The sequence below is a fragment of the Lethenteron reissneri genome, chromosome 19 (assembly GCF_015708825.2).
Source record: "Lethenteron reissneri isolate LAM-NWPU_2019-01 chromosome 19, ASM1570882v1, whole genome shotgun sequence".
NCBI lineage: Eukaryota > Metazoa > Chordata > Hyperoartia > Petromyzontiformes > Petromyzontidae > Lethenteron > Lethenteron reissneri.
In genome coordinates, this window is record NC_083797.1 from 7,362,157 (window position 1) to 7,374,578 (window position 12,422).

A 12,422-nucleotide genomic window follows, 5' to 3' on the forward strand; every position below is an offset into this window, starting at 1 on the left:
CACCACTCAAACACGCACACTCGCACGCACGCTGACATTACCCACATTCTGTGTAGAGATAGAACGCCTTTTGGCGTCATCTGGTCCAACACCAATGGAGACTAGGCTCTAAGAAAATCTGTCTCGGGTATGGACCAATCAACTTCAATGACAGTGCATATCATTATCATTATCAAAGTTGTTTCTTTTTGTTTGCATTTTGACTGCTTGTGTTGTGGTTATTGCAAACATGACCCCTTGCATAAAGGTGTCAGTTTTTGTACCAGATGAAAGGGTAAAAACCTACTACTACTAGAGATAGAACTGTTAACGCGCACGCGGTGCATTTCGCACGCCTTCCTGACGCAGCAAGCGGAGCTCGACCAGGAGCGTCTGGACACAGCGGCGCCCAAACTGCGGGACCGCGTGGACGCGACGGTGATGGCGCTGCGCGAGAAGGGGCTCATCGAGCTCGTGTTCCGCGCCGAGAATCACTCGGCCGCCATGCAGGCACTGGCCGCACAGCTTTCCCGGTGAGCCGGGTCACGTGGCCTGCGTTGCTAGGCCTCACCCGCCTTTCGTGGTAGTTAGCGGCTTTTTTGTTTGCTGTCGTCGTAGCCGCGAGACAATATAACGTATTCTTAGGTTTTTTCGGTAAAGTCACGTAGGTAAAAAATTTAAGTTAATAAAAGTAAAAGCCATGTACACGTTTTTTTAATTTTTACCGAAAAAACCTACAAATATGAATCCTTGCAGTCACGAAAGCTTCAAATCTAGAAACAATATAACGTAAATTAATGTCCCGGTCTACGTCGGGGATGGCTTCCTGAAAAGTTGCGACGACGATTATCGAAACGAGGTCCAATCGAAGAGATTTGCAAGGTAAGGTGGAGGCAAAGGCCGAGGCAACGGATAACGAAACAGGGTCGTGGTGTGAATAAAGTGACGATGTATTTGTGAGAAACGATGTAAAAAAAGGGGGAGACGTAAATCGGGGTAGTTGCGCGCCCGCGCCGTGCGGCTTAGAGAATGAAAGATGTCGAACAATTGCTTCTGAGAGCTATTCAAGTGAACCTTATGGCGGTACCCTGCATAATGTCCGCGATGCAGTCATTTTTAGTCTGTTGATGGTCGGCTATGCGGCAATCGACTCATCTCGACGAGCTGTACACGATGTACTACTGTGCGTACGAGCGTTCAGGGTTTCAGCGCAATCGTCGTCGCTGCGTTTCGACAGCGCGGAGTGTGGCACTTATTTCAGATCGATTTGTACCCCCAGTCGCGGAGTCAAGTACACCCCTGGAAAAAATAGTGTCCCAGAAATAAACATTGAATTTGCCTCGGCCATAAAGATCAAGTGACCTTTGTTATAGACACACCGGGGTGGGTGGGTGGGGGGGGAGGTGGCACTTTCTCACATGTTGTGAGACGTGTACATGGCTGGCTGTAAGAGCTGCAGGTCACAGCAACGACTGGCGAGCATCAGTGGGCATAACCATTGGCCATAATGGAGGTGTGTTCTGGATTAGATCGCGTAAATATAAATGTGGTGTTAAAATCCGCCGCCACCCGACACAGCCAATTTCGTAGGGCCCATCGCGTAAACAGAACGTGCCAATTAGTTTTGAGCTCAGCACACCGGTGTGTTGGAGAGTAAACCCACAACATTTAGAATGTCTAGTACGACGTTTCGCTGATAAGTACAACCAGCTTCACCAAGCGACAGCCAGAATTGCGGAGAAATCCTCCTGTTACGGTCTTAAATAAAAGGGTAGGTGTGATGACGTCACTTGTGGGCCAGTCAGGGTGCGAAGACCAGAGGGAGGCGGGTGGGGGGGCGGGGTAATGTAGTTGTATACATTACAATGGATATATTTTAATGGTTGAATTATACACAGTTATCTTCTTGTTTCTTTCGGTAAAGTCACGTAGAAGGAAAGTAATAAAATAATAAAAATAAAACATAATTATTTTATTACTTCCCTTCTACGTGACTTTACCGAAAGAACCAAGAAGATGAATCCCTGCAGTCACGATAGTTTTAAATCGAAATTTATACACAGTTAATCAACATACGTCATTTATGCACATTAATAACCATTTACGTTTCCACTTCACTGGTTTGTGGCTATGAGCGGTGGAACAGCGGTCGGCACATTGCTGCTATGAGCTCAGCCTTTTGAGTAACATTCACCGCTACGGCTGACATCGGTGGCGTGTGATATCTAAACAGGTTCTGGCTCCCAGTTCAGGCAGGCGGTTGAGCTCTACCTCCAGTTTCCTAATTGGCATGTTACGTAAGCAGTGCATTGATTAATCAATGGGAAAGCAGAGCCACATTTAACGAAATGCACCGGTTGGGTGCTCGCTCGGCTGTTGCCCACCTCTTTCACCCCCGTAGGGGCTGCGTGCTTTTTGCTTCGGCTGCGAGACGCCAAGTGGGAGGAGGTCACTGGGCACCCACCCTAACAGGGACCACCCACATTTTGCCACTTCGCCCGTCGTTTTTTTCAACAAGTGTCCAATTATACTCAACGGTCATCGTTCATTCCGAAAAAGAACACGCTCTGGTCATGTCTGACTCCCCCCACCACCCCCGGCATTTGAAGATGTGAAGTGTGGATGGGCGATAACTGTGGCGGCTCTGTAACTCGCGAAAATGTGGTGCACCTGGCCCATGCTAAGCCTTTGCTTTCATCTACCGCCATCGCACTTATTGCAAATTGTGTGACAACCCATTCGCAGAGAAAAAGCTCCGGATAATGCTAGCCATCTCACTTTGGTACTTATTTTGCCAAGATCATTTTGTGTCGTTTTCTCAAAAGTTGCGCACCCTGTAATAACAGAGTTTCGAGTTATTTTAAAGCATTGTAAATTATAATACAGCTTTCATTAGCAATTTTCTGTTGGGATACATTTCTAATACGCGGAGCATCGTTAAAAGGTTGGCACAAATATAATTTTCTGTCTGGTCCTGTGATTCAGGTCCACTGCAGGCTACTCATCCTATAATGAATTGTACTGAGGCTGGGGGGGGGCGTGGAAGAGTAGCCTGATTCCGGAGGACACCTGAAATTACTGTCGAAATTCTAACATTGAAATCCATTCGTGATGGAAACTTTGGTTTTCACATAATACCACCACAAAGTAAAACGTACATACAAATGTATACCTACAGGTTTCCCTCGCTTTATGCAGCTTCGGTTCGTGAGACGTTGCAAATTTTTCTACCCAAAATTCACTCTGCGGAGTGAATTCACTCACACGTGGCTACGCGGTCGGACGTGAGACAAAGTTGTTCGTGTACTGCGTGTGTACTGTGTGTGTACTGTGTGTGTGTGTACTGTGTGTGTACTTTGTGTGTACTGTGTGTACTGTGTGTGTGTACTGCGTGTGTACTGTGTGTGTACTGTGTGTGTGTACTGTGTGTGTACTGCGTGTGTGTACTGCGTGTGTACTGTGTGTGTGTACTGTGTGTGTACTTTGTGTGTACTGTGTGTGTGTACTGTGTGTGTACTGCGTGTGTACTGTGTGTGTGTACTGTGTGTGTACTATGTGTGTACTGTGTGTACTGCGTGTGTGTACTGTGTGTGTACTCTGTGTGTGTACTGTGTGTGTACTGTGTGTACTGTGTGTGTACTGCGTGTGTGTACTGTGTGTGTACTGTGTGTGTATTGTGTGTGTGTACTGTGTGTGTACTGTGTGTGTACTGTGTGTGCACTGTGTGTGTACTGTGTGTGTACTGTGTGTGTGTACTTGTGTGTGTACTGTGTGTGCACTGTGTGTGTGTACTGTGTGTGTACTGTGTGTGTGTACTGTGTGTGCACTGTGTGTGTACTATGTGTGTGTGCTGTGTGTGTACTGTGTGTGTGTACTGTGTGTGTAGTGTGCTATGTGTGTACTGTGTGTGTACTGTGTGTGTGTACTGTGTGTGTGTACTGTGTGTGTACTGTGCGTGTGTACTGTGTGTGTACTATGTGTGTGTACTGCGTGTGTACTGTGTGTGTGTACTATGTGTGTGTACTGTGTGTGTGTACTGTGTGTGTAGTGTGCTGTGTGTGTGTAGTGTGTTGTGTGTGTACTGTGTGTGTACTATGTGTGTGTACTGTGTATGTACTGTGTGTGTGTGCTGTGTGTACTGTGTGTGTACTTTGTGTGTACTGTGTGTGTAGTGTGCTGTGTGTGTACTGTGTGTGTACTGTGTGTGTGTATGTACTGTGTGTGTACTGTGTGCGCTACTCGGAAGGCAGCTGTCTCGTGCGGTTTCGCTTTGTGCGCCCGTTTTTTTGGAACGCATCTACCGCATACGGCGAGGGGAAATCTGTGTATATATAAAAAACGCTAACTTCAATTTGAATAAATAGCGCCACCGAATTTTAGAGTGCGCTGCATTTATTTGGGGCAATTCCAAAGCAATGTGTTTACAGCCTGTGGTTTCCAATCTCAGCACATACTCCCGAGCTTATGGTGATCTCCCGACACTAGAAAGAGCTCATATATATTCCTATTTTCTCCGTGCACTCCCCTTTTTTTTATTTCTTCGCAGCATTCTTGATGAGACAAAGAACCAGACGTTTGATGCGACGGCTGCTCTGAATGCGTACGGGGCGATCGTTCAGGCGGTGGCGGACGCGGAGGAAACTGCTCAACAGGCCGACACTGTGGCCAGCGAGGCGCTTGCTCAGGTGCGGTCATGTCGCAACTCGTCAAACACCCCGTGATTACGGCCGGAGCGGTGTCAGATCGCTCCCGCCGCTCGTTTCTCGCCGCATCTTGCAACGCGGTACGAATGCAATTTTAAAACGTGCGTGCGTTATTGACAGAGGCGGGGTGAGGCCCTTTTCCGACGGTCGTGTTTTGTTCGTTGGTCAGGCCGTGGGTCCCTCTGGCTCCCTGGAGCAGGCTGGGAGGGCGTCCCTGCAGCTGAGCAGTGAGCTGCTCCGAGAGACGAAGGAGCTCAATGACAAGGCCACCGGTAAACCTGCACGTGCTGGACACTCCTGCCCATTGGATGGTTCGTGTTTATTACGTGCTAAAACGCTCAGCCACTAAATTGCAGTGACTTGCTTCACGTAGTTTTTCAAGTTTGTGCTTAAGAATAATAGGTTTCATTTGTTAAAATGTTAGCTTCAACACGGTGATATGCATGTCACCAGCCGTGTAAATGTGTGCACCGCAAGTTAGTTGATCGGCAGGTCGTGTGTGTTGGGCTAATGTGGGGATATTCCCACGTCTTCCAGGACACCTGGCCAGCGTGTAATAGTAGGCCAAATTACCTCTTGAGTTTCTCTCCAGAGTTTCCTTCTAAAGAGGCTGCATCTTCACCTTAAAAGTAATATGCATGTAACAGCGATGTCATCAGTGGTGTAATCGCACTACCGGTCAAGTAGCGCCGTGCTTAGGGCGTGAAGCTCGTAGTTGAAAGGCTGATAATCCAAATGGCGGTTGGATGTTCACGTGCCGCTCCCTCTGTCCGATCGATAAAATGAGAGAAACTTTGTGGAAAGAGAAAACTGGCTGCACTTGGGAATAACTTTACCCCTGCTATACAAATATGGAATTTCCATCACGGGCTAAGGTCTATTTAAAAAAAAGAGATTACCAAATCCCAACCGTCATTTCATCAGGGGCACTGCGTTGCAGAGGTCGCAATCGGGTACCCGATACCCGTACCCCTACCCGATACCCGGCTACCCGTACCCGGCCGGGTACGGGTAGCCATTTGCGACCCTGGTGCGGCCGGGTACGGGTACGGGTAGGCCGTGAGTCACTGGTGAGTACCCGTTTGTCACTCATTTCGGGTAGGGTACCGTTACAGGTAGGGAACGGGTACCCGTACCCGGCCGGGTACGGGTACGGGTACCCCCGGCCGGGTACGGGTACGGGTACCCATTTGCGACCCTAGTGCAGACGGGTACGGGTAAGGAATCAAAACCCGTTTGCGACCTCTGCTGTGTTGATTGCATTCGATGCTGTGATTTTAATCCTCCATTGCCTCTTCTGCGTGTTGTCGTCTGGGCCACCGGTTTAGGCTTTTCTGACCGCCTGGCGGCCATTAAAATGCAGGTGACAAACGGCGAGGACAAGACCAAGGCTCTGGCGCGGCAGCTGGCCTCAGCCCTGGCATCTCTGGCCTCGCTGCCTAATGGTGCGTTTTTCACCAAGACGCGCGTACCCAACACGAACGTGCCCCGTGCCATCTCTTACTACTGCTGTTACTGCTGCGTGAGTGCTCGTCGTTGTGCTCTACAGCTCTCTGGTCTCGCCCTGTCTAGATTATTGAATAGCACCTTTTTCCGAGGCGCTCTACGACGATTACAAAATTGTACACGAGATGAAAGTGGTTGAGATAGAGTGGGGTTGTTGTTGAGAGTGGTGGTGTAGTCATGGTGACAGGTAGGAGAACTGGCAGGAGGGGTTGGGGTAGTGATAGGGGTTTGGGTAGTGATAGGGGTGGGGGTAGGGGTGTCGGGGTCGGGGTGTAGGGGTGGGTGTAGGGGTGGGGGTAGGGGTGTACGGCTGGTCGTAACTGTGGGGCAGGGAGAAGAGAGGAGTACAAGCAGGTTTTGGTCTTAATTAGAGTGAGTAAAGGTGATGTCATCAACACCTGTACATCAGCTAATTCACATTTCTGGCTATCGCTTGATGAAGCTGCTTGTTAATCACCAGCGAAACGTCGTACTCGAATTGTAAACGTCGTGGGTTTACTCCTCCACACACCGGTGTGCTGAACTGGTAACAGATCGCCACGTTTTGTTTACGTGACAAACCTTACTAATTGGCTGTTTCGGGTGGTGGCGGGTTCAACGACACATTCATATATTTACACTGTCAGACTTAAAGCCATCACTTGTGCAATATCCAATCGCCTATCTAGAAGCAATCAGGTCATTCAGAATCAACGTGGGAGCTACAAATGGATCGTCCAGTACACCGCGTAAAAACAAGTGGAGGTGCAAAACGGAGTTCTTATACTGCATTGTGCAAAAGTATATATATATATACAGTGTGTATATGTATTCACAGTTCTAGATATTATGTCCCTTAGACACAAGCCGCGCCATGGAGGAGGTGATGGAGGCTGCCAAGGGCGTGAGCGAGGTGGCTTCGGGGGTTCTGGAGGAGACAATGGACCTCAACAAGAAGATCATGAACGTGTCGGAACACCTTGACAAGGCGGCGGAGAACGAGCGCTCGGCCAACGCTTTCATCGACGACTCGGCGAAGAACAGTACGGACCGCCCACCAAATGACCCCGAAGGGATCTTAAAATATGTAAACTGCGTATGTAATTTCCAATTGCGATGCAAAGAAGACGCAAACAACTCAGGAGGGGAGCGTGTGCGCACAATTGTCCGGCTCGCCAGTTGTGAACCAAAGGGAGCAGGAGAGCGAGAGAGAGGAGGAGACAAATTGGGAAAATGTAAACGGGGGAGAAGAGAGCGAGAAAAAGGATGGACCGGAAGGGATAGAGTAACAATAGAGCGGTCGGATGAGGAACTTTCTTTAGTAATTAAATCGTTGGCATTCAGAAAAAAACGATTTATATCGCGTGTTATCCGACGTTTCATGCTAGGGGCAGTTAGCAGTAGTTGCTGACCCGTGCCCGCTAACTGGACATCTGTAACCCGTTGTATTCTTCCCGTCTAAATAGAGATTCCGTTTCTGAGCAGCCGGCAACTTTATATAACCGAGGGACATTTCGATTTAAAGCTTTCGTGACTGCAGGGATTCATCTTCTTGGTTCTTTCGGTAAAGTCACGTAGAAGGGAAATAATAAAATAATTAAAATTAAAACATAATAAAATTTCGATTTAAAGCTTTCGTGACTGCAGGGATTCATCTTCTTGGTTCTTTCGGTAAAGTCACGTAGAATGTAAATAATAAAATAATAAAAATAGAACATAATAAAATAATTCTCACGACGTTTCGGCCACAACGCAAGCAGCCGTCCTCTGTCTTTCCGACAGACCTGTTCTTCACCTGAGGACGGCTGCTTGCGTTGTGGCCGAAACGTCGTGAGAATTATTCTATTATGTATATTTTTATTATTTTATTATTTCCATTCTACGTGACTTTACCGAAAGAACCAAGAAGATGAACCGAGGGACACTTCCACCGACACGTGGGGCGAAGCGTGGGACATCGTGGCAAACGGTGCGTGGCACCGCCCACGGGCACACGAGGGGCGAAGAGCCGACGATCGTTTCGCCTTCCTCCTCCGCGTTTCGCCGCAGTTGCCGAGGCGAGCGACAAGCTGCGGGACGTGGAGCAGCGGGCGGCGCGCCTCTCCAAGCGCATGGAGCCCTTCGGAGCGCTGCAGGACAACCTCGGGCGGAACATCTCCGTCATCAAGGAGCTCATCAACCAGGCCCGCAAGCAGGCGGCCTCTGTGAGCATCTTGACATGCGGCGCCCCCCCCCCCCCCCCCCCTCCGGGGAAGGGCGCACGAGGCCGTGATTGGCTTGTTAACTTCTTCTCCGTAGACCCTTGGTGGTTTGGGCCAGAGGTCGCAAACGGGTTTTGATTCCGTACCCGTACCCGGCCGTACCAGGGTCACAAATGGGTACCCGGCCAGGTACGGGTATCCGTTCCCTACCCTTACCCGTACCCTACCCCAAATGAGTGATAGACGGTTACTCACCAGTGACTCACGGCCTACCCGTACCCGTACCCGGCCGGGGGAACGGGTAGCCGGGTATCGGGTAGGGTACGGGTATCGAATACCCGATTGCGACCTCTGGTTTGGGCTGTTGGGACGTGAATGAAAGTTTCCTTCACCGATATCCCCTCACGGTGAGCTCTCCGTTTCTCCGAGTTTGTCACTGCGTCGTTAGAACTGTTTCCGTCTCGCCCGGTGTTTGGCATTAAAATGTTCCTATTCATATCTGGAGATATAGGACGGAGTTCCGCTTAGGACAGCGCATGTATTTTCTTTCACCAACATTGTCGCGTAATTAGTTTGCGCAATTTTTTTTCTGATGTTAGGAAGCTTCTGGAGCTGTGCACTTTCAAATCTAGTTTGAAAATGTGTTTCTTAAGAACTGCTTTCTGTGTTTTAGTTTTTTTGTCCTGTTCTCCGCACCTCCGATTAGTTGGCTATGTCCGGTGTGAAATAAGTTCTACGTACATGTTTGACATCCAGTCTACCTTATTGTTTTCATTACTTACATCGTCCCTGTAACTCAGTGTTGAATGACTCTCCTCTCATGTGATCACAGATCAAGGTCTCCGTGCAGTCCAGCACGGGCGACTGCGTGCGGACGTACCGCCCTGAGATCCCACACGGGAAGCTCACGTACAACTCCATGGTGCTACACGTGAAGACCTCGGAGCCAGACAACCTGCTCTTCTACCTGGGAGGCTCCCAGAACGTGTGTAACAAAGACAAAGATCCCCCAGTATAGCCCTTAGCAGACTCTTGGGGCAAGTTCTGTTGGCGAGCACCGAAATGAAGGCCCCGGCACACGAGGGGGTGGGTGGCCAGCAGAACGCCCGGCCGCCAGTGTCTTCCGGGTGGCGATGTTTTTAAACGTCACACTAGTGACTCTAGTAGTAGGTTTTTACCCTTTAAACTGGTACAAAACTGACATCTTTATACAATTTCGATTTAAAGCTTTCGTGACTGCAGGGATTCATCTTCTTGGTTCTTTCGGTAAAGTCACGTAGAAGGGAAGTAATAAAATAATAAAAATAAAACATAATAAAACAATTCTCACGACGTTTCGGCCACAACGCAAGCAGCCGTCCTCAGGTGAAAACCAGGTCCGTCGAGGCGACAGAGTCTGAATGAAACAGCACACGGGCTTGGAGCATATATATATAAGCTGGGCGCATTGACAAAGGAATTTGCATATCAATAGGAATTTAGCATATTTATGGGAAATGCAGGAATGTGATTAGTACTGCATATGCATGTGCATTATGCAGGATTAACAGCATCAAAGGGAGCTGCAGTTACTGCTGCTGCAGCAGTTGCTGCTGCTGCTGCAGTTTCTGCTGCTGCTGCAGTTGCTGCTGCTGCTGCAGTTGCTGCTGCTGCTGCACTTGCTGCTGCTGCTGCACTTGCAGCAGCAGCAGCAACTGCAGCAGCAGCAGAAACTGCAGCAGCAGCAGCAACTGCTGCAGCAGCAGTAACTGCAGCTCCCTTTGATGCTGTTAATCCTGCATAATGCACATGCATATGCAGTACTAATCACATTCCTGCATTTCCCATAAATATGCTAAATTCCTATTGATATGCAAATTCCTTTGTCAATGCGCCCAGCTTATATATATATGCTCCAAGCCCGTGTGCTGTTTCATTCAGACTCTGTCGCCTCGACGGACCTGGTTTTCACCTGAGGACGGCTGCTTGCGTTGTGGCCGAAACGTCGTGAGAATTGTTTTATTATGTTTTATTTTTATTATTTTATTACTTCCCTTCTACGTGACTTTACCGAAAGAACCAAGAAGATCTTTATACAAGGCATCATGTTTGCAATAACCGCAACACAAGCAGTCAAAATGCAAACAAAAAGAAACAACTCTGATAATGGTAATGATATGCACTGTCCTTGAAGTTGATAGGTCCACACCCGAGACAGCTTTCCTTAGAGCCTAGTCTCCATTGGTGTTGGACCAGATGACGCCAAAAGGCGTACAACTCAAAAACAGCGCACTATCAGAGTATTGAGAGCTCGGGGTAAGCTTTACACTATGATACCTCCTTTACTAGTGACTCTGTTGAGGCCGAGTTCACCTCGGAAAGGCCCAGGACCAGTTTTTTTATTTTATTGTCGCTGGTGTTGGCCATAATCGGGAATCGAACTCGTGTCGCCTTGTTCGTAGCGCAGCGCTGCTTAACCGCTGCACCACCACTCGTACACGCACATATTGGTACTTGGCCATACTTCACCACACTGGTCAGTGCGGGTTGGTGAAAGCGGAGACCATAACATGCGGGAGACCCCCATTCCCCCCCCCACCCTTCCCCCTTCTTTCCTCCGCTCCCTCTGCTCCCTTAATTTCTACTTCCCTCACCTTCCCTTCCCATGTAAAAATGCAGATTCCCTGCTCTGTCGGTGGGGCAGTGAGGCCTAATCTCCCCCCCTTCCTCCTAACTCGGGAGCACAGCGTTTGGGACTCAAGTCCACGGAGTTTCTGTACTCCCTTCCCCCCCCCCCCTCTGTACCGGGCTCCTCTTGAAATATAATTAAAACGTGCAAAAAACAGATGCGGGAGAACGGACATGTGCCGCAGAGTAAAACAAACAAAAAACTTCTTGCTTCTTTCGGTAAAGTCACGTAGAAGGGAAATAATAAAATAATAGAAATAAACCAATAAAATAAATTTAATTTTTTTTATTTTATTATGTTTTTTTTCTATAACTTTTTCTTTCGGTAAAGTCACGTAGAAGGGAAATAATAAAATAATAGAAATAAAACATAATAAAATAATTTTTTATTTTTTCATTTTATTATGTTTCATTTCTATTACTTTATTATTTCCCTTCTGCGTGACTTTACCGAAAGAACCAAGAAGATGAATCCCTGCGGTCACGAAAGCTTTAAATCGAAAAAAAACGCTAAAACGTTAAAGACGCTCGGCAAAGCAGCCTAAGGTGGCAAACCGAGCGCGGGAGGTGGGAGCCGCCGAACCGATTGCCGCCCCCTCCTTGTCGCCGGGCAGCCGGACTACATGGCGGTGGAGATGCGGCGAGGCCGGGTGAGCCTCGTGTGGGACGTTGGCTCGGGGCCCGGACGAGTCGAGTACACGGACCTGGCCATCAACGACGGCAACTGGTATCGCATCGAGGCGACCAGGTATGTGACCTGCGTCAGGGAAAGCCTCATGCGCGCGCGCGCTAGAGAGATGTTACACCTCGTGATTATAAGATCGGTTGCTGCATCAGCCTCGCAGAGTCGTTGTTGCTCGTTCCCGTGCACCTTGATTTACCATGCACGTCGGTTCATCCTGAAGGTGCTTGTGCAGTGTCATGCCATGTGTGTATATATAATAAGTGATCATTCACAGCCTCTTGCCAGTCCACTGCTCTATGAAGCCGACGCAACACCCTGTCCGTCATGGGGGGGGTTTGTTTGACCATACTTCACCACTCTGGTCAACGTCGGGGTGGTGAAGGGGGGTCCCAGCACTCGTTCATATGGCACTCACGCACGGATGTCACCTAATGGTTAGGGAATCCAATTCATGTTGGCTGATTAATCGAGCAGTGCGAAGATTACTACACCACCGCTCCTCCCTGCTGTACATCAACATTTCCCTATTTAGCCTTGCACACATGGAGTGCATATTTGGTTTGGTGTCTGCAACACATTACTGAGCAAGCAATTTGGTATTCAGGCAAAGCGTGCTCTATGCCCGAGCACAAGGAAGTAAAAAAAAAAATATGAAAAATACATAGCAATGTCTCCCAGTCACGTGATGATCCCACCGCAGCG

The 12,422-nt window shown here is 48.6% G+C and overlaps 1 protein-coding gene across 2 annotated transcripts in view; it reads left to right on the forward strand.

The window, feature by feature from the left end:
* Nucleotides 1–12,422, forward strand: part of LOC133344219 (laminin subunit alpha-1-like) — a 144,982-nt gene that overhangs the window by 107,217 nt on the left and 25,343 nt on the right. For both annotated transcript variants that reach the window (XM_061554270.1, XM_061554271.1), the window contains exons 39-46: nt 349–512; nt 4,526–4,664; nt 4,852–4,954; nt 6,011–6,127; nt 7,028–7,210; nt 8,217–8,371; nt 9,201–9,353; nt 11,650–11,783. In XM_061554270.1, coding sequence (XP_061410254.1) covers nt 349–512; nt 4,526–4,664; nt 4,852–4,954; nt 6,011–6,127; nt 7,028–7,210; nt 8,217–8,371; nt 9,201–9,353; nt 11,650–11,783 — 1,148 coding nt within the window. The remainder of the gene's footprint in view (nt 1–348; nt 513–4,525; nt 4,665–4,851; nt 4,955–6,010; nt 6,128–7,027; nt 7,211–8,216; nt 8,372–9,200; nt 9,354–11,649; nt 11,784–12,422) is intronic.